The sequence below is a fragment of the Gossypium raimondii genome, chromosome 13 (assembly GCF_025698545.1).
Source record: "Gossypium raimondii isolate GPD5lz chromosome 13, ASM2569854v1, whole genome shotgun sequence".
Classification (NCBI taxonomy): Eukaryota; Viridiplantae; Streptophyta; class Magnoliopsida; order Malvales; family Malvaceae; genus Gossypium; species Gossypium raimondii.
Genome location: NC_068577.1, coordinates 367,976 through 389,070, shown reverse-complemented (window position 1 = coordinate 389,070; position 21,095 = coordinate 367,976). Strand labels below are relative to the sequence as shown.

At 33.2% G+C, this 21,095-nt stretch overlaps 3 protein-coding genes and 1 pseudogene across 4 annotated transcripts; 1 reads left to right on the top strand and 3 right to left on the bottom strand.

The window, feature by feature from the left end:
- Positions 1–256: 256 nt before the first annotated feature.
- Positions 257–2,398, bottom strand: LOC105781961 (zinc transporter 7-like; annotated as a pseudogene).
- Positions 2,399–4,163: 1,765 nt separating this feature from the next.
- Positions 4,164–7,405, bottom strand: LOC105783482 (uncharacterized). The gene is made up of 2 exons (XM_012608971.2): positions 6,815–7,405; positions 4,164–4,561 (listed from the first exon to the last, which is right to left on the bottom strand). Exons 1-2 carry the CDS (start codon positions 7,304–7,306, stop codon positions 4,517–4,519), a joined length of 537 nt encoding a protein of 178 aa, XP_012464425.1. The 5' UTR covers positions 7,307–7,405; the 3' UTR covers positions 4,164–4,516.
- Positions 7,406–12,648: 5,243 nt separating this feature from the next.
- On the top strand, positions 12,649–15,699 carry LOC105783601 (E3 ubiquitin-protein ligase DIS1). 2 transcript variants are annotated; one of them, XM_012609154.2, is made up of 5 exons: positions 12,650–12,907; positions 13,183–13,242; positions 13,680–13,905; positions 14,434–14,820; positions 15,049–15,699. In XM_012609154.2, the coding sequence occupies exons 3-5, from the start codon at positions 13,687–13,689 to the stop codon at positions 15,367–15,369; spliced, it is 927 nt and encodes a 308-aa protein (XP_012464608.1). In that variant the 5' UTR covers positions 12,650–12,907; positions 13,183–13,242; positions 13,680–13,686; the 3' UTR covers positions 15,370–15,699. The 2 variants fall into 2 exon arrangements, with proteins under 2 accessions (XP_052483166.1, XP_012464608.1); XM_052627206.1 differs by lacking the exon at positions 13,183–13,242 and having other exon boundaries at positions 12,649–12,907.
- Positions 15,700–17,950: 2,251 nt separating this feature from the next.
- Positions 17,951–20,527, bottom strand: LOC105781098 (uncharacterized). Its single transcript, XM_012605678.2, has 3 exons — positions 20,391–20,527; positions 18,710–18,747; positions 17,951–18,234 (listed from the first exon to the last, which is right to left on the bottom strand). Exons 1-3 carry the CDS (start codon positions 20,461–20,463, stop codon positions 18,121–18,123), a joined length of 225 nt encoding a protein of 74 aa, XP_012461132.1. The 5' UTR covers positions 20,464–20,527; the 3' UTR covers positions 17,951–18,120.
- Positions 20,528–21,095: the final 568 nt, after the last annotated feature.

The window sequence follows — 21,095 nt, the reverse complement described above, 5'->3', positions numbered from 1 at the left end:
TTTGACATGTGTCCCCGTCCCAGGCGAAAACGATTTTCTATATTTATATTATATTTTCTTTTCGCAAAGAGAAAAGAAATTTAAATTTTATTTAGAATAAAAAATGATTTCTTATAAATAAATTTTTATTTAAAGCCCAACTATGATTTTGGTTAAAAAATTTGGATTCCGATTTGAATATTCTTTCAATAATAAATAGAATCTAATATATATATATATATATATATATATATATATATACATGTTAGAAAAATCACTAAGCCCATTTTGCCATAAGAGACATAAATCCAGCACCCAGCAAAACTGCAACATATGACCAAATTTGGAGCTTCATATTGGTTTGAAGCTTAGGTCCTAGAAAATCAGCTGCTAGTAGATCGACCAGAGCCGTGTAATTGAGTAACCCTGCTGAGCTAGCATTAAGTAGTCCCACCACAATTAGTGATGTTGGGCTTGTCTCACTGTAAACCTTGGACAATCCAATCCCTAGAACAATCCCTAGTGGTGTTGTGGCTGAAAAGAAGAGTACCATGATTGCTTTCAGTTGGAACTTGTACTCAGCCTGAAAAGATTGAACATGATGTTGATCAATAATTATATATGCGTAAATGGGTTTATATCTGTGAGGTTACTGGTGGTTCACACCTAGAGCAATCGAGATTTTTAGTGATTTGGGTTGGGATTTGATGTATTAGTCTTTCTTTTATGGTATTAGGGGCTTTATTTATAGAGGTTTTGGGGGCCTTAATGTGGGTCTCTAACGAATGATCACTCTAGTAAGCTGGCTCAATCTTAAGGCGATCGAGGTTATTAGTGCTTCACACGATTGTGTGAGTAGAGTTATTGAGATTTTTAGTATTTTGGGTAGGGGTTGGATACATTAATCCGTCTTTTTGTGGCATTAAGGACTTTATTTATAAAGGTTTTGGGGTTTCAATGTGGACCTTGCATGAATAATCATTTTGGTAAATCGACTTAATCTTAGGATAATTGGTTTTTCTCTTAAGATGTGATTAGGTGCGACTTAATGTAATTAGCTTAAAGGGTTGATTTTTGAAATTATAAGACATGATGATGACGTGATGGGGTCATCCCTATTCAAAGTCAACTAAGTGAGGTGTGTGTAAACAACCTCATGGGGTTTAATTCTAACTGGTAAAGTTATTCTCATTGGTGACGTGGGTTCTTCTCAAATTATGGGATGAGGTGTTTATGTATAATTTTATAAACTACAGTGAATTAAATGATGAAATTTAATCTAAACTGAAGATAGTGAATTTATTTTTAGAATTTGTAAATGATATGTCATCATCTGATTCAATGATCATTATACAGCCCAAATTTTACCCGGGCCCAGTACCAAAAACAGAAACCCACAGTCAAATAAAACTAAAACAGCCCAATAGGCCCAAAGTATAGGCCCAAGCACCTAAACCCTTAAATCAAGCCCAAGAAAATTAGTCAAACTAAGGTTTCAGCTTTTATGAAAATTACCTAAATCATGCATGGAATAATCTATCATTATGAAAATTGATTTTTCGAAAGTGAAATAGTATGTTGGATTACCTGTAGTATGCATCCACCAAGACCCATTCCCTCAAAACATTTGGTGGAAGCAAAGAGCAGCAATGAGTGACCTAATGGTACATGGATTTTCAGAAGCTCCCATTGCAAGACCAATCACCACTGAATGAACTATAATTCCCAACTCCAACACCTACATTTAAGGAAATGCATATCAACATATAACAACATTTGAAAAATGATTATGGATTCAAACACGAAATAGCATTGCATACCTGAGCAATAACCTGATGTCGTAACAATTGTTGTGGTTTTTCATTCATCACACCGTGATGTACATGTTCATGGTTCTCTATTTGTACATCCCCATTCTCCAATCTAGCAACATCCATACCATCCCCCGCCATCAAACCTTAGCATGATGTTTCCTATAGACGCTCATGGCAAACAAATCCACCATAAGCGTCACAATAGCCGACAACATCGCCACGAATGTCGTGAATGGGAACTTCCTCCATGGGTTTTCAGGCAAACAATCGGACATCAAGTTATCAAACGAGTCTGGTAACACGTGCATGTACCCAGTCGCTAGGATAACACCCAAAGCAAATGCTTTGACGATGGTGAACAAGTCCCTTTCGGGTCCGAGTGACGGCATTCGACGAGAAAACAATGGCAAGCTCACACCAGTCATACTAGCTAGCAAATTTGCAACGAAGGCAATGATTTTTAGCTTTATGGCTTCTTCCTTATCATGGCATCCATTATTGGACTCAGCTTCACATTGAGCCAATACAAGTGTATAACATAAAAATATGACCATGAAAACAACAACAAAGGTAGGGTTTGTAAGGGATTTTGGAAATGAAGCCATTGTTGCAAAAGATTTACAATAACGTTTTGATTATGAGCTTAGAGGAAATGAACATGTATATATGTATATACACACATAATTATTGCATGTTCTGAAACTTTTAGTTTTGGTGATTTTATGAGGTGAAATGACTAAAATGTCCTTGTTTGGTCGGGTTGGGATTGTTGATTGTGCTGTAAATGTAATGAAAATTTTTGGGTATTTTTGGTAGGTTAGTGTGGAATTTAGAAAACTTGTGCACGGCATGTGATATGTGTGACCAATACCAAACTTTCATGACTTTTGGGTTTGCTAATATCATTATGGCACATGTCAAGCATCAGCCTTATGATGAGCTGGCTTTTTTTCTAAGATATTTATTTTCCATGAAATTATGATCTCCAAATATTTGGAGTATAAAATTTTTAAATGGTAAGAGAATCATTCTTAATGAATGTCTTTGATTTCGAATATTTAAGAGATTTTATGTGCGACACTTTTCTGTATTTAGTTTTTATCACGCATCCTCTTAATATGTGATTGAAATTAGAATTACATTCAAGTCACATCTGATGGATAAGTGAGGATTTAAAATTATAATTACATGTGTCGATTGAGTCTTAGTTTAATTGATATGGACATTGTTATCAATGCAATTGGCATGGGCATCTTGTTATTTAGGAGTTAGGGAGAGACTATGGGTAGTTATAGATATTGCGTTAAAAAGAGCAGATATGATCAAAACTTATGATGTAGAAACATGATAAGCTCAACTCAAGCGATATTTTTATTAGAGGTGTTCAAGGTCTAAGTTGGACCGAATCAAAACCCAAATCCAAAAGAAATTCAAGCTTAAGCTTGTTTCTAGATCGTTCTGTCCAAAAATCCTTTTCACTATTCAAAAAATAAAAAAAAATTGATTGATATTTTATACACTTTTATAATTAAATTTAAATTTTAAAAATATTTTTATTATTTAAATTGAATTTAGGCCGAACCGAGGTGTATAAATCCTCATCTAAGCTCAGCCTTTGTCTGGTTGGGCCTACCAGACAGAACAAGCTATCCAATCCTTAGACAAGTCTAATCCTTATATATGTTCAAATTATTTTTGTATTTCAAGTATATGAGGATCTATTTAACCATTTTCTAGTGAGTTTCTATAGGAGAATGTATAAACCGAAAAAACTTTTTTACAAAGTACTTAATATCCCAAAGAGTGAAGGAAAAATCTTGCCAAACACAATCCCATACTCTATACATCAGCAAGATAGGTCCTTTCATGAAGTTTCAATTGCTGAGAAGACACCATTACACCATTACACCTTTGCATTCTTGCATTTTTGTTTCATTTAACAAATTAATGAGATACTCGGACTGGGTTAGGAATAGACCACCATTGGTTTGGAGAACTTCAATTCCAAAAGAAATTGAGCATGCCAAGATTTTTAGGAGGAAATCTTCTAGATAAGGAGGAGAGAATCTATTGAACCCTAATATTGTTGATTGTGACTATAATATCATCGAGTATACAAGAAGATAAACAATAAGACGTCACACTTTGATGATTCGAACTTGAGAGATAACATCAACATGGTCAGATCTTTATACCACTATTGGAATGTGTGTATAAGCACATATATCACTTTTTTAAGTAGAACATGTGTTAATCATTTAGAATCCCTCAAAATCATAATGAAAACCTATTTGTCCAAATAACCTTGCAAGAAATCCTTCTACCTCAATCAAAGGGATCCAAACAAAAAGGCGCTTTCGAGAGCGAGGATTAAGACAAGGAGATACTTTTTACTCCATAATTACTCCATTTGTTTTATAGAGTAACTTATTTACTCACTTATTAATAGTATAGGTATTGGACAAATACTTATATCCATATAACAATATCACTACAAAAGTTGTGACCAACATTGTTCTTCACATCTCATACTTTAAAACTAGAGTTCAAATATAAGTACATTTTTTTACTTATAGCACATTTTGGCAAGCCTTTGCCAGACCCATCTTTTTTGAGTCTGCAACCATCAAGTACTTCACTCCCATTCCTTTTATACACAAGTGATAGATAAAAGCTTACTCTTATCGGTTTCACATACAGCAACAGTACTCTGTGGCTGGCAGCTACTCGGTAATTAGCATCTGAATATCGTTTGTTGGCATCGGAAGCTGAAATAACAAACACGGGATCAAAATGTCAAGACTCAAGAGTATAACATTCATCAAAAACAGAGTCCCAAAATGGAACTCTTAGGAGCATACATTGGAGTACAAAAGAACATGTATTGATGGACTTATCAGGATCAAACTAAGTAGTTTACAAATGATATTTTCACTTAAAAGACCCCACAATCATGGCCTGTGCTGCCCTAAGCCAACAAGAGGCATGATTATGATGAAATGTGAACAACTGAATGGAGTTCGAGCAGAAAAGAGCAAGTAAAAATTGTTCGATAAGCATTGGTTTCACTCTAGATCAAACAACAAAATAGAGAAGCAATTGAATCTAGATCAACGCATGCAGATATAGACATAGGATAGCAACACAGTATGAAATTATTGGTGGGATACCGAGCATCAAGTATACGTAGATAAATATTTGTACCCTACTTAGATAGTGTATTAAGTTCATATGAAGAAATTAACTGTCATCTTTGCACTTTTTTCATGTCCATTCTGAGCTTTTTCCTGTACTACTATTACCATATTAAGAAAACAACAAATACATCCCATGTCAAACATTTTACATATATGCTAGAAATATCTTTAACCATGATTCAAGGGGCATAATTATCTCATATATCTATTTATGACAGATAAACATTGAGGAGCAAAAGAAGATTCAAGACATCAAAGTAGCAACCAAATTGCTTTGTAGATGTGGACAATTAATCATATTCGATATATATACAAGGAAAATATATAATAAGATGAGGATTTAGACTATGATGTCTATTATCATACAACCCCAGAAAGGATGTTTCTTAAATCCAGGTAAAACTTCAATTTTTTTGGTATAATTACAGGTGTCCTCATCCGTTCTATGGCTAAGCTTAATCCTGTTCAAGTCAGGGGTGGAATTCAGGAATAACCATTGCATTAAAATACTTTAGAATTCATCTAAGGGCACCTACTAAGGAAATTGTGTCATGCACACATTTTCATACTGCCTGGCAAGTAAACAGGTGCGAGGTCAAGCATTGACCATAATATAGACTATAAAGCATAAAAGAAACCAACTCACTCAACAAATTACTTTTATGGTAAAGCATAAAATTTTGCCAACATCATAAAGATGCATTGGTTAAGCCCCTTGTTGGCATTCCAAAAACCAGGATTCAAACCCTGTGATTGTCGTCCCCTCACCCATGATATGTACCAAAAAACCAAAATACTTTTGTTCTTTACCTACCTCAAGTTCCCCTTATTCTCCTCCAAGAATTAGAGATTGAGAAAACTGAAGTTCCCAACAATTTGACAATTCAAAAGGAACAAAATTCTTATATGGAAAAATACAAATAAATGCTTGTAAATTGTTATGCACCAATCCATGCTATTTGTAATGAAACAAAATAGTATTAGCAATGGCGGAAAGGGGTTAAAGAGGATGGCCTACACATGAATCACCCCTATACGACTCTCGTATCAGACACATGGATATCAATATACGAACATGACCTCCAAGAACCGTTCAAATTCCTAAGAAATCTTAGACAAACCGACTGTACTCAATGTTACAACCAAACTGTCCAGACTGAGCAGAGCAGACCCCTCACAAAAACCCTCTGAGCCAACAGCCGAGCCGCCCCACTCATTAACCGTAACACCAGACTCCTATCGCAATGTCCCCTCGATGGTTACAGAGGGCAGAGCACGGCGCCACCCTACCTAGACCTAGACAATCAAACCACTTTGACTCTGACCCACCACTAACAGCTCAACATGTGGTGTCTAGGTATAAAGGAGTAAGGGTATATAAGGTCCAGAACAACTGGATAGCGAGGAGATCCTTTCTCCTCGATGGCTCACGGCCTTGCACCAAACAAAGTGAACCGCACATCTCCGCCACCTTCTCTCTTCCTAGCGCAGATCAAACATGAACACTCCAGATCAAGTAACATAGAATCACCCTCACAGCCGATCTTACAGATTTCAGGGGTTATGTCTGTTGTTCATTTATATTTACTCTAAAATCTAAATAACAAGATAAATGTTAATTATAAGGTTGCCTTTGTTTACCAAGTTCCCAGAAAACCAGAGATTCCAGTAATATAAGGTAGTCTTTCCAATTAAAGCCAAAAATATAAGTAACCCAATACCTAAGCAGCACGTTCAACTAACTCCCATAATAAAGGAAAGGAATTTAAGAGCAAGTATTTACAAATTCAAAAGAAAATCAGAGGACTCAAAACGGGAAAACACCTGAAGAACTGATTTCCAAGAATATTTACAAGAGCCAGTAACCCCATCACGGCAAGAATGGACGGTCTGGAACTGGTCAACGTCGAGCTTCTTGTTGATAAACCCAACTTGGAAATAGATAGAACCGGTAGGTGGCAAATCGACGGTGATCTCATCGACATCGAGCCAAAACAAGAATCGCTTCACCTGAATACCTTTCAAATCAGTAATGGAACCATAACCCAGTTTTCCGGTTATGGTCTTATCGTAGTAGACCAAGTACTCGAATTGAACGTAGCAAGGGCTGCCCAACGTGACGATGAACCTCCCATCTTCGTGGAGGACATAATCGGTGACTGTGCTGGGTAAAAGCCCACCAGGGAGACCGTATTTGGGAAGCATATCCCAAACTGCGGGTTGAGGATCAAGGGCTGAGACTGATTTGGGGATTGAAAACAAAAAGATTAGAGAAATTAAAGAGAAACCCAGATGGGAATTCTTGTTAGCCGCCATTGATGGGAAACTTGAGGAAGGTCTCTGTTTTGTGTGTGAAAAACAATTGAAAATTTTAGTGAAGATTTTTTGGGCCTATTAATGCTCTGTTTCTATGGTGTTTGGTGAGGTGGGGTTTTATTTATTTTAGAAAAAACATGATGTTTTTGACAATTTTTATGCAATCTTTTAATTTAAAATTGGGGATTAAACTAATTTTGTTCATTTTTATTGAATTTTCTTCAAATGTTTGTTTTAATAATTAAATAAAAATAGTAAAAATCGATATAGGATATGGTGAACTTAGATAAGATAAGCATGGAAAAGATAGCAAATGAATAAAGCCCTAATACACTCTACGAATTCATTTTTAGTCCCTCTACTTATTTGATTCTCAGACTCTAGAATCGGTTAATTGGCCTCTTTCAGTACCGTTCTCCTCCTTATTGTCCACTTCTGTTGGGATCGTGTATCAACAAATATCTTTCCAAATATGTTCTCAAGAATGTTTGTTTAATGTGCAATAACAAGTTCATTTAACTTAAACAAAAACAAACGAATGTAAACATACATAATTTTAAATAAATGATCATAGACACAAATTTTGATTTTTTAACGAATGTAAACCAAACACGAATTGTTAAGAGTAAGCTAGACTCCTTCTGGAAAGTATTCAAAATGTCGTCCACCCAGAGTCGACGGGCCATCAACTAGTCAATATTGCCCATAAGTCGAGCTAGGATTTTGTCTCCTAACTCTCTCTCGAGCTAAGTTAGAGGTGAGATTCATGAAGTAAGACTATGCGATGCACAACCTCCTACCAAGGAAACTGTACTCATTTATCATTAGTAAAGTTTGAACCCAAACCCTAAACCACATCAACACCATTTCCTTAGTAGGTGGTTATGCACTCTCATTCTATGAATTTCACTTTTGGTTCAAGCTTTTACCATAAAAAAAGGAAGTTGCATATAGAAAAGGGAGCAGACGAGGGCCATGTTGTGTACAAACTTGGTAGTAACTAGTAAGTAGGCCACCTACTTCCTACACTACAATCTTTGATGCTAGTGTTTGAAATATACGACCACAAGCAACCTTCAAAAGAGTTGAATGGAAGCCCACCCAATGAACCAAATGGGCTACAACAAATGAATGAGATTTGATTCCACTCAAAGTAATTATTAATCATTTTCAGTATTCTGCTTGGATTGCTGAGGTATTTGTTGTATCTTACAGGAATTTTAAAGCTTTAAACAAAGTGTTATACACGCATCAAAGTCATTATATTTTATTAACTTTATTTAATTTTGTTGTTTCAATTTTTCTTAATTGTTTTTCTAACCCTTTAGAAAATGACGAAATAGATAATTGATAGGGTTAAATTAGACCTATTAATGGGTCGGGCTACCCATCCAGGCCTGAAGGCTCGTCCGAAATTTGAAAGGGTTTGCGCAAAAATATTAGGTCCGAAAAATGGGCTTAAGTAAAGAAATTAGGCCTGTTAAAAATATGGGTTGGGCTCGGGCTTGAACATTCAAGGCTCAAGCTCGGTCTGGCCCGACCCATTTTTAAGTTTATAGTACTTTATATTATGTAATTTAGAATACATTAAAAAAATCTATACTAAATATATAATACTACTATAATGTAAACAATTAAATAATGTTAAGATAACTATATAAAAAATTTCAATAAATAAAATAAATATTTTTAAAAATAATATGGACGGGCCTAAAATAAGCTTGAGTTAATTTTTTTTACAAATATGGGCAGGTTTAAGTAAAAATTTAAGCTCATATTTTGGGCCAGGTCGGTCCATGAGCACGTCTAGATTAAACCACTTTTTGAAGCCTAAACTTGACAATTATTTTTATATTAGGGCTTAAACTTTTTTTTATTGATCCAAGTTAAACGCTAAATTTGTCAATTGTTCTTACATTGGGCCCAAACTTTTTTTTGTCCAAATTAAGACTTGATTTTTTCCTTGAAAGCCCTAAAGTTCAGATTCAATGTAAGAATAATTGTCAATTTTAGACCTTAATATGAGACTAATTACTAAGTTCAGAGATAAATTTAGATAAAAAAATTCAAGCCTTAATTTAAGAATAATTGTATAGTTTAGACCCGAGGATAAAAATAATTATCAAGTTTAGGACTTAGATAAAAAAAAGTTGAGACCAAATATAAAAATAGTTACTAAATTTAGGCCTTAAATAGTAATTTAACACTTAAAAGTAGGATTAGGAAACAGTAGACCTTAAAAGCCGGGCGCCGCCCCTGTTTCCGTCTTTGCTCCTTCCATTTCATTTCAATCTTTTCAATTTCTCCACGCGCCCTACGTACGCGCAAGAAGTAAATTAACGTACAAATTTCCCTCCCCCCTTCATTATTTTAAATTTTATAAATATCATGTAATGGTCCCTACTCCCTACTCCCTACTCCAAATATCACCACTTTTTTCTAATGCCTCACCCTTGAAAAATCTATATATATTTTCTCATTTAGTACTCAATTTCTTTCATATTAGTCCTTAAAAGTCGTATATTTCATATTTCGGTCCAGTTAAAGATAAAAGTACCATAGAAATCTCGGCATTAAGAGTTTGATTTTGTTTTGCTTCTTATACTTAAAAAATAGGTAAATTAGTCTTTATACATTAGATTAAAGAGCAAAAATTGATCTGTTTCTACTGTTTGATTATTTTGTGAGTCACAGCTTGTTTTAACAATATAAATGGATAAATTTTTAACAAAAATATTAACTTATCATTTTTTAATAAAAATACGAATGTAATCGACTCTCGATATAAAGGCATCTATGATATTTTTACCTTTAGCTCAATAGCCATATAAAAGTATTAAAAAAGGCGAGACACGTTGCTTATCAAAATGCATCACGTAACGCTTTTAATTTAATTATAATATGGTATGTGACATCTATGTTGATAGAAATTGAACATCTATATATAAATTTTAAAAGAATCTTTAAAAATAAGTTTTAGAAAAGTGTAATATATATATATATATATATATAAATTCAAAAAATAGAAATTTAAAAATAGTTGAAATTCTAAAAATAATTTTTTTCTAAAATTAAATATTTATTAGAAAATTCTAAAAACATAAATATGAATTAAAATATGAAAATAAAAAATAGTTATAATTTCGAAAATTACAAAAGAAAAATCAAAGTTGGAAATATATTTATAAACTCTAGAATAACTACAATAATTTTAAAAATATTTTAAAAATTAAACCCAAAAATAAAACATTAAAAATTAGAAAATATATATTTTTAAATTTAGAAATTAAATTACACTTAAAAATTAAATTACAAAAATAAAAATATAAATTCTCGAAAGATTGAAGTAAATAAATTCTATAAATTAATTTTTAAGAACACTTTTTTGAAAAGTAAAACTCAATATATAATTTTTTAAAAACCTTATTGAAGTTTAAAAATATTAAAAATCAAATTAAAATTCGGTCAACACCGGTTAATGGGAGTCGTCAAAGTCAATGATAATTTTCTAAAATATTTAATTATTTTTATTTTTTATATTAACTGACTTTTTAGAATTTATCTGAATGTATATTCAATTTTAATACACACCAACATCATATGTCATATTCTAAATAGTTAGAATTGCCATGATTTCATTTTTAGTAGATGTCGTGAGTCAATCAGTATATTATTGTCATTGGATTAAATTGAATAATAAAAATAATTTTAAGTATCAATCTGGGTAAAAAGAAAATATTTATGTATCAAAATGGCAAAAACAATATAGTTTAGTGGTCAAATCATGCATTAACTTTTTTTTTGGTGAGACTTTGGCAATTTTATGATTTAAGTTTAGTGGTCAAATCATGTATTAAAGGCCGAGGTCTTAGATTGAAGTCCTACCGCGCGTTAATTTTTTGGTTTCAATTGCTTTTATGGTTTAAGTTTCAGAGTTTTGTCCAAATTTATTTTGGTTTAAATTTTGATATTTTATACCCCTGTCAGAAAGATATGTGTCAAGCCCAAAATGCATTGTTGACTCTGCATTGATTCTCTAAGCACAATCATCCGACCTACCTCAAACGAAACTTACCACCCATGTTCATAGGAGACTGTTATCTTAATGTGAACACTCTTCCAAGCTAATAAGAAGTCTATTTAAACTTAATTACCTCGTACCGATGGAATCATATAATACGTGCCCATGATTATCCATTACGCGTTTAACATGATTAAATGCTTATCTAGCTAATATTATACCAATGGACAATGAGATTTTTTCCTATAAATACCTTGGAAAACCATGGGAAATGGATTAACCCTTTATATACCCTAGAATTACTATGAGCATTTATCTTTTCAATCAACCTCTATTACGTTACATTGATCTCCTCCTCATTCGACCTTGTCTTCCTCCCTTGTTTTACTTTGTATCAACAATATATATTTTAGCTTTTAGTTTGGTTCCAGTCCCATTGTGTGTAGGTCTTGTCCAATTTTATTTTGGTCAAAGTTCGAATACATTGTTGCTATCTGTTCGTCTGTTTGTGCATTATAATAGTTTAACTCTAGTCGTAGTTATATGAAAATATTAATTGTAATTGTAATTTTATCTATGCATTATACTAATTGATCCAAGTGTAGTTATTATATGTATGCATTAATGGGATAAATCTTAAAACCATACATGAACTTTTGATTTGATCAAATTCTCATAAATTATTATCGCAATTATTGATATAACATCATTTTATATTTATATATTGCATATAAAAATAATTATATTAATCTAATATAAAAATAAATTGATGTATTTATTTCTTTAAATGTGTATGATTGAATTGAGATTAAAGTTTCATGTATACATTTAAACCACAATCAAAGTTTATTGTGTATAGTTGTACCAAATTAAAATTCATGTATCCAATTGTAAATTAAATCAAAGTTTATGTATAAATTTAAAATTTATCCCATGTATTAATCGTAATTGTAATTAGTAAGGGATAAATATACCTTTTGATAGATGAATTTTACTTGTGCGACTCAAACTCAGGTCATATCTAGGGTGGTTAACACCTGGGCCGTCAAGTCAAAACAGGTTTTCATTGTAAGATTTTTTTTACTTTCTAAAATGTTAGCTAATTTTTTTAAAATTTAATTATTATAAAAATAATTGATGATTTGACATATATACCACACATAACAACTTGATTAATGCACATCATCCCATTTTTAATGATGGGACTAAAATGTCTTAATTTGAACAAGGACCAAATTCAAGTACCAAAAGGTATATTTATCCAAAGAAAAAACAAACTTTTTTCTTTCTCTTTTTTGTTTTGTACTTTCTCGGGAAAATTTCTCTCTCTCAATCCTATTTCGAAACAGGCAAACACGCTCAATCTCTCGCTCTTCTCAATTTGAAATTCTCCGCTTCAATTTTTTGTCGCTATTTGTTACTTTCATAGAAAGTAAAAAAAAAAAAAAAGAAACATCCGCCCATTTCTTTATAAATTCTCATATTCTTCATTTTGGGAGAGCGTCCACTCGTTTTTTTCCCAATGGTTTTTCCATTTTTCTGTTTTTGATTCAATTGGGTTGTTTTGGTTCGAAGTAAAGGTGGGTTTTCTGGGATTTCTCTTTTGGAGGTTTTGGTTATTATTATTATTATTATTATCATAAAGTTCCTTTAGATCCGTTATAGTCTTTAAATTGGTTTTATTTTTGGAATTTTTAGATTTTTGTTTTCTTGTTTTTCTTTTTTATATAATGCCTATTTGGTTTGGCAATACAACTGGATTTTCCATTTTTTTGTTACCTGAATTTTTTCCCCACTTTTAGTTGGGAATTAAGAGGAAAATTAAGTTTAACCTAATTTTCTGATGAATTTACAGCCAGCCGATGAACTTAAGACAGAAAAAGGGTGACGTTTGAGGGTTTAACAAAATTGGGTGGTAAGCATATATTGTCATTTAATATATTTCAGAAAATTTCGTTGTAAATTGATTGATTAATTTTGAAGATTGGCATTGAGGGACCTCGACTGTTATTATAGACTGATAATTAGGTTGGTTTTAACTCAAATAATCAATCATTGATTAATTATATTCATCTTATTATTTTTTGATGAACTTTTGAAAAGTAAAATATCAGTCTTTATCTTTTTGTTTGATTATTCTTTCTTCATATATACATATAATTATGCTTTCTTTCAGCAGATAAAGTGCTTTTTTACCCATCACTTAAGCTGATGTGGTAAAAGTACTTTTATTTTTTGGAATTTGAATGAGACTATTATGTACTATCATATAATCTTGCTTCAGTTTTTGTTCATATTAAACATTTTATGGTAGGTGGAATGTTAACTGATTTCTGCAATTTTCATTTCCAGACGGGGAATGGATACTAGCATGGCATCCGGGAATCCGTTTTTCGATGACTTGCAGAACAAGGGTGAGGATATTGATCATCCACAAAATGAAGACATTATGGATTGTGAGTCTCTGAATATTCCTTCTCAAGCTGCTGTAAAACCTAATGGGACTGTGTCTAGCAGTGTTCGAGAGCTTTTGGAATGCCCCGTTTGTTGTAATTCGATGTACCCACCAATTCTTCAGGTTGGTTTCATATCACACCTTATGATTGATGCCTTACTTTCAATAAAGTAATTAGTCATCGTTTTAAACTACCTTGTGCAAGATGATATCTATTTATCGCACTCTATCCATTATGCTGATAGATTTAACCTCACATGTTGATAAGGTCATGAAGCCTCAATGTGTCGTGTTTTCATTATCCTTGAATGTTGTTTTACATTTATTTTCTAATCATTACACTAAACCCTGATTTATTTATAGACTTGATGATGTCGCAGAAGTAAGTTTTGTTAACTTGATATGGAATTTGGAAGGGGGAAAAATCGATCAATATCCATATTAATGTGCCCCTGAAAATGGAAGATTCACACTGGGAAATAATGCTACAATGTATGCTTGGTAATGCAATGGCATGAAATTCTTGCATCAGAATCCCCTTTATTACCTTGTAAATATTATGTCGTATATTACTTTGTTATACAGCCATTATCATAACTTAACATGAAACTTAATACTGAAGTTAACTGCTGGTTTACTTTCTTTATGCAGTGTTTAAATGGTCACACATTGTGTTCTGGTTGCAAGCCAAAGGTTGACAACCGGTGCCCTACGTGCAGGCATGAACTCGGGAATATTAGGTGTCTTGCTTTGGAGAAACTTGCTGCTTCTCTTGAGCTTCCCTGTAAATATCAAAGCTTTGGGTGCAATGGCATATATCCATATTATAGCAAGCCAAAACACGAGTATCAATGTTCTTATAGACCATATGGCTGCCCCTATGCTGGGTCAGAATGCACAGTCATTGGTGATATTCCTCATCTAGTGGCCCACCTAAAAGATGATCACAAAGTCGATATGCACAATGGCTGCACCTTTAACCACCGCTATGTCAAATCAAATCCACATGAGGTTGAGAATGCTACATGGATGCTAACGGTACCGTTGCTTTATTCTTGCTTTATATTTATCAAATTTGGTTTCTTCCCAACCCTCTAGGAGAAGAATACAATAATAGATGGGACAATTTATTGAAGTTGGTTTGCTACATAAAATTGAAAGCTGCTTTTGGATAAGAAATTGTTTTTATATGTATTTTTATACTTCATATAAAGGATTTGCAAAGGGTATGCAACTTATAGTTGGATTTGTTTTCTCAATTTCTAGGTTTTCAGTTGCTTTGGTCAGTACTTTTGCCTGCATTTTGAAGCATTCCATATCGGATTAGCTCCTGTTTATATAGCATTCTTGCGGTTTATGGGTGACAATAACGAGGCAAAGAACTATAGCTACAGCCTCGAGGTGGGTGGGAACGGGAGGAAGCTGATTTGGCAAGGGGTGCCTAGGAGCATAAGGGACAGTCACCGGAAGGTTCGTGATAGTTTCGATGGTCTCATTATCCAACGCAACATGGCTTTGTTCTTCTCAGGGGGAGACCGGAAAGAATTGAAGCTTAGAGTGACAGGAAGGATATGGAAAGAGCAGTGATGGGGTTGTGCCTGTAAATCTGCCCTCATTCTGTTTTGTTGTGATCCCAAGCAATAGATTAGTGTATCTTTTTGGTAGCTTTATGGGTCTTTTGGTCATGTATTTTTTGGTTTGTAGAGGGCAAACACTCTTGCTTATCCATGCATCAAATACATGATGGGAAAGATGTAACTTTTATGCCTGTAAAACTAATATCTATCTGTAATGATTTAGATGGCCATAAATTAAGATTTATGGTTTTACAGTGTCTTCTCATTATTCTTCGGTGGTAAAAGCATCATGGAGACCTTTATATTAAAATATACTAAGATTTAAATTGTATTTTGTCTCCTTTACAGTGTCTTCTCATTATTCTTCGGTGGTAAGAGCATCATGGAGGCCTTTATATTAAAATATACTAAGATTTAAATTGCATTTTGTCTCCTTTACTGAACAAATAAATAAATTAATTTTTTTATGTTAGATTTAAAAGCAAGTTGATTATTTTATCAAAAATTTTATTAATTTTTATTGTTAAACTAATTCTTGTACTTAGAATGAGAAGCAAAGGTTAATCTTGAGATGCAATCAAGATTAATCTTTGCTTCTCGTTCTGAGCCATAACAACACATGCATTGTTGAACACATAATTTTTGTAAACCGGCTGCTGCAGAAACTTATTTTTGTGTTACACTAATCTTAGGCTAAAAATGTAGAAATATAATATTTTAAGGGAAACATTTATTTATGTAGCACATAAAGTTAGATAGATTATGGCATTTTGTGAAGAGGGGCACCATAGGGAGAAGGTTTGGTATGAAATGTTGGTTAAATACTTGGTTGTGAATATTGCACTGGAAGGTGCAAAGAGAACTGCCTAGCTTGTTACGAGCAATAATATCTACAAACTCATTCATGGAACTCTTGAGATTTTATATATTCTATACCAATGCAGGCGAAGAAGGTCGAGGGTTAAGATTTTGTACACGTTTAGGGTTAATGTTAAATGGTATAGGATTTATTTCAGCTAATTAGTTTTTTACACTTATAATGTAAAGGAAATTGGGATTAAGTAAAAATTAAATTTGAAATTTTATTGAGATCATATTGCATTGCATATATTCATCCGCAAACGGCGGATGCATCAAAATTGTTTGTGTGACCATGTAAGAAATTTGACAGCAAATCATCGATCTCTGTAATGTCTCGTTGTGCAGAGGTTTCTCCACCTTCTCTTTTCTCCTCTATTTGACTCCCTTAAACCTTTGAGGGGCCAACAGTAATAGGCACTACCTCCTCCACTATGTCTGTGTCTCTCAGAACCCCAACTTGAGTGAGACACCTCACACCTGACTCGATTTTCAAATCTAAATATGTGACTTCATATTACGTTGCTGAAGCAGCTTGGATTAACTTGACATAATTTCACAGTTAAATTCATAATCATCATTTAAAACAATAAACTTATTCATTATGATCAAATACATACATTTATGGAACATAAGAATCTATTTCATTCCAATATAGAGTTATACTAAGTCAAATTCAGAGTTAGGATTCAAATCCAAATTAAAATGTCAAATTTATGTCTCGAGACAGGAGATCCCATGTTTTGAGATAGGCTTCATTTTTAATTTTAGTTTTTTTACTTTTATATAAGCATGTCTTGAGACATGATATTCATTGTATCGAGACCAACTCAACTTTGCTTTTAAATGAATATCATGTCTTGAGACAAACCTTCCCTATTTTTCTATTTTTGCTTCGATGTTTGAATGTCTCAAGACAAAGAGTTGGATAAAGCTTTCGATATTTTCTCATCTCAAAACAAAGACAACTCATCTCGAGACCTAAATACCTAAATGAGATTGTCTCCAGACCAACTCAACTTTGCTTTTAAATGCAAATTAACTCAAGTTTTTTTTTTCTAATGCACTAGGGACCTACTCCACACCTTTGGATGGCCTGCTCACGAGTGGACTATGACATCTGCCGCTAGCGTCACCCCTGTCATCAGTCACTAGGGTCTTTAAATGCATCATTTTCACGTATAAACAAAAACTAATCATATCTTGAGTTGTACCATAGTGTTTTGGTAAATGTGGACAAAACATCTCTTTTCTTTAGCAAAGATCAAGCCTTAAAGAAGGAAAAATTTAAGGGTTTGTATGTCCCAAGATAGATTCCAATGTACCTTGGGCACCCACGATGATAGCAAAGAGAACATCTGGATGAAAGTTCAATGTTGAAAAGGAAAGCTCTTTATCTTTTATGTGGCGCTTAATGGCAAACTCATACTCTCTTTGATATAAATTGATGAAGGGCAAATATTTTTCCGGAAGAGACATCTCTTGCGGATGAGTTTTGGCACTTATAATAGCCCTGCACGTCTTAGCGAACCGAGACATGGTCTCCTAAAGCTCAATGTGGACATCGGAGCAAATCGAGACATGGTTTCCTAATGTTCAATGTGGATGAAAGTGACAAAAGTAAAGGTCAATAAAATGCACTCATCTCTGCTATGAGTGAGTTCTTTTTTAACAATGAGTGGGGGTTTTCTTTAAGGGGAAAAAACGAAACCCAAAAGCGAAAATTTGTGACATTGAAGTAATTGATTTTCAAATTTTCACCCACTCTAGGGCAAGATTCATGGAAACTGAAAAAAAACAAAACCAAAGGTTACGCAAAAGCATTTTACACCTTCCATCTAAAAACTATGCTAGCATCATCCAAAGAATATAATCTCAAGGTTATAAGGCAAACAAAGAATAGTCAGTGTGATTTCCCACAATGTATCAAGCTTCCAGCACCCAAAAAAAGACCGAAAATCGCAGCACTACCGAGAGTTGTTTGCCCAATATATCTAATCTTGAGAAGTCCCGGGACCTGCATATCGCCACAATATGAATCAATTCCAAATGAATGAGATTATTAATACACGCAAAACCTTTCTTTTAGCATTTAACATTAATGTTAAGGTACTCATTAAACATGCCAATGTCATCTCCAGCAACGGAATCATGATTTTATCTGTAAAAGTACTATGAAGGCTTCTGTACTAAGAGTTGGATTGCATTTTGTCCCTTCTACTCAAAAAATGGACAAACTAGTCTCTATAAATTAGATCAAAGAGCAAATTGGTCATTTTTGTTAAAAGTTTCATCCATGACACAGGCAAGTCATCACATGGCCAGATACCAAAATGACACAGGAAGACCTCTTTGCAAGGTTTATAAAAATACGGATCATGATCCATGTAAGTTTTATCACTATTTATGACTGGGGTGGCAAATGCAGAAACGCAAACATAGAATCAACATGGTTTAATTTCATGAAAGAAAAGTAAAATGTTGGACATTACCTTGTATCTAATAGCCTCATAAGTACCGTAAACAGCACCTGCACAAGCGCAATCACATAAAAGAAACTTATTTACCGTTCAAGAATAAAAGATTAAAATCAAAGCACGGACAATATATGATCCAGGAAAGGACTGCTTCAAAGCAACAAAGAAAGAGAGCAGCTACATTTAAAAGATTCTAACAGAAGACCTCCCCACCCCCACCCCTGCCCCTGATCCCCTTTCGCAATCCACCTCTCTACAGTAATCTAATTCCTCTCCTAATAATCCATCTTCATCCTTCTAACCTCTCTTGACACCCAGAGAACATTATCCTTGAATGGTGCAACTGTCCGTAAAAATCCAAATATACTACAAAGTAATAGCAATGCATGTTTCTTGATGGTTGTCCATTATCTGCATATGCACTAAACTCCAGCACTACGTCCCCAATAGTTAAAGCTTAAACTTCCAGCTTAGAGGTCTCAAGGTCGAATCTTAGGAAGGACAGCTTAATGGAATGGAGAAGGGTAGCCCTATTATAGCTGTAACCCAAGGAGCGGAGACCAATGTGCTTTATTATGTGCCAAAAGACAAATAACAATATTCAGTTCTATGAGCAAAACTAAAAGTTCACAATTACATTGTCTCCTAGTCTATAGTTTCTACATATCATCACTATAAATATACCAGGGAATTTAACTTGCCAATTGAAACATGTAATTAGCTAAATTTATCCCCACTTAATCACATCCATCTAACAGCAAATATTAAACAAGAAAACAGCTTTTCAATGATGAAGGCAACAAGCTCAAAACATGTAATTAGCTAGCTAGAACTCATAATAAGACCATATTAAGAAAATCACAGAAGCAAGTTTTTCCTTAATCAATTTATGAATTGAAAAATAAACAATGTTTTCTTTGATTATCTGGCGCTTTCTTTTACTAATAACTTTCAGTTAAAATACCTCGAAGATCCTTGTATTATAGGGGCTGGATCATGTTAGTACCTCTATTATTAAATGGATCAATTTAGTCCCTATATTAAAAAGAATCAAATAAGTCCAAATTGTAACATAGTTAACATTTACCATATAAAAATGTCTTGAAAATTATTTTTCAATTGCAGTTCAATTCAAACAAAAGATTTCATTTACAGAACCATAAAATCTTTAAAAACAGTAAATAACAACTTTTAAGCATTAAATGTTACATTGTTACAATTTGAACTTATTTGATTTTTTTAATAGTACAGGGACTAACTTAATCAGGTCTCTATAATAGAGGGACCTCTCACTTTCTCTGCAAACTATCAACACTGAAAATTAAAATCCGAAAAATCCATAATCTAAAGGAAAAAGAAAATGCTATGAAGATACTTATTATTTGTTCTAGAGTCGCTATACTAAACCGAAATCGGATAATTTCAAGCTTTTGAAAATACTTAAAACTTGACAATAATAATTATTATTGTAATTGCAATTGACAGTAATTCAGAAATAAGTTTCAGAGTCAGTATTCTAAACAGAAAATAGATGATTTCATGCTTTTGCAAATAATCAAACTTTATTGTAATTGAAATTTGCAATTGACACGAATTTGATTTGTGGCTGTTTATTATTATTATTTTTATGATAACCAGAAGCAGAACAATGAGGTTTAGGGTTTTAGTGAGTAGTGGAAAAAAGTCGGAGACTTACCAACGGCGCCGCCAACAGCTCCTCCGACGGAAACGCCGGCAGTGACGCGAGCCAAACAGCTGTCTCTTGCCATGTCAGTATCTACCACGTATTATTTGCTTCCGGTCGGATTGACCTAATGGAATCTAATTTGAGGTGACAATGATAAAGAAAAAAATGAAGAGTATTTATGGCATGTAAAGTGGTGTGTATATATTTACGTGCTATAGTAGAGTCTCATCTGCATTCGGATGCGGAGGCATAAGGTGGCACATCATCCCAGGGTTCTGATAACCAATGTTTTGTTAACAAAGTTGGCATTGATTAAGCATTTCGTCTATTGTTTATTATGATTTTAATCTTATAAATTTCATCTATTATTTTCTATATCCAAATATTCCTTTTTATAGACACTACATTGTAATAGTTGAGTGGCAAAATCAGAGGGGCTGGCAGGGTTTCAATCCCCCTAAAATAGAAAATTTTAAATTAGTAATAGTAAAATTATATTGTGCCCCTAAATAATAAAAATTTAATTTAATATTTTAAAAATTATAAAAATATAGACTATTAAAATGATAAAATCACATTTTACTATCGTAAAATATACCATTTAAGCCTAAATTTATATATATATATATATATATATATATTGCATAAATCATAACAATAACTTGGTAAATTTTACAGCAACCATATTAAATTAAAAATAATTATTGGGGATTG

Excerpts from the sequence above, each read along its gene's own strand:
- LOC105783482 (XM_012608971.2), bottom strand. The coding sequence starts at position 7,306 with ATGGCGGCTAACAAGAATTCCCATCTGGGTTTCTCTTTAATTTCTCTA. Across the intron at positions 4,562-6,814 it reads CTTGGAAATCAGTTCTTCAG|CTTCCGATGCCAACAAACGA; the intron begins GTGTTTTCCCGT and ends TTGTTATTTCAG.
- LOC105783601 (XM_052627206.1), top strand. The coding sequence starts at position 13,687 with ATGGATACTAGCATGGCATCCGGGAATCCGTTTTTCGATGACTTGCAG. Across the intron at positions 13,906-14,433 it reads TGTACCCACCAATTCTTCAG|TGTTTAAATGGTCACACATT; the intron begins GTTGGTTTCATA and ends TTCTTTATGCAG. Across the intron at positions 14,821-15,048 it reads ATGCTACATGGATGCTAACG|GTTTTCAGTTGCTTTGGTCA; the intron begins GTACCGTTGCTT and ends CTCAATTTCTAG.
- LOC105781098 (XM_012605678.2), bottom strand. The coding sequence starts at position 20,463 with ATGGCAAGAGACAGCTGTTTGGCTCGCGTCACTGCCGGCGTTTCCGTC. Across the intron at positions 18,748-20,390 it reads AGCTGTTGGCGGCGCCGTTG|GTGCTGTTTACGGTACTTAT; the intron begins GTAAGTCTCCGA and ends GCGCTTGTGCAG. Across the intron at positions 18,235-18,709 it reads ATGAGGCTATTAGATACAAG|GTCCCGGGACTTCTCAAGAT; the intron begins GTAATGTCCAAC and ends GGCGATATGCAG.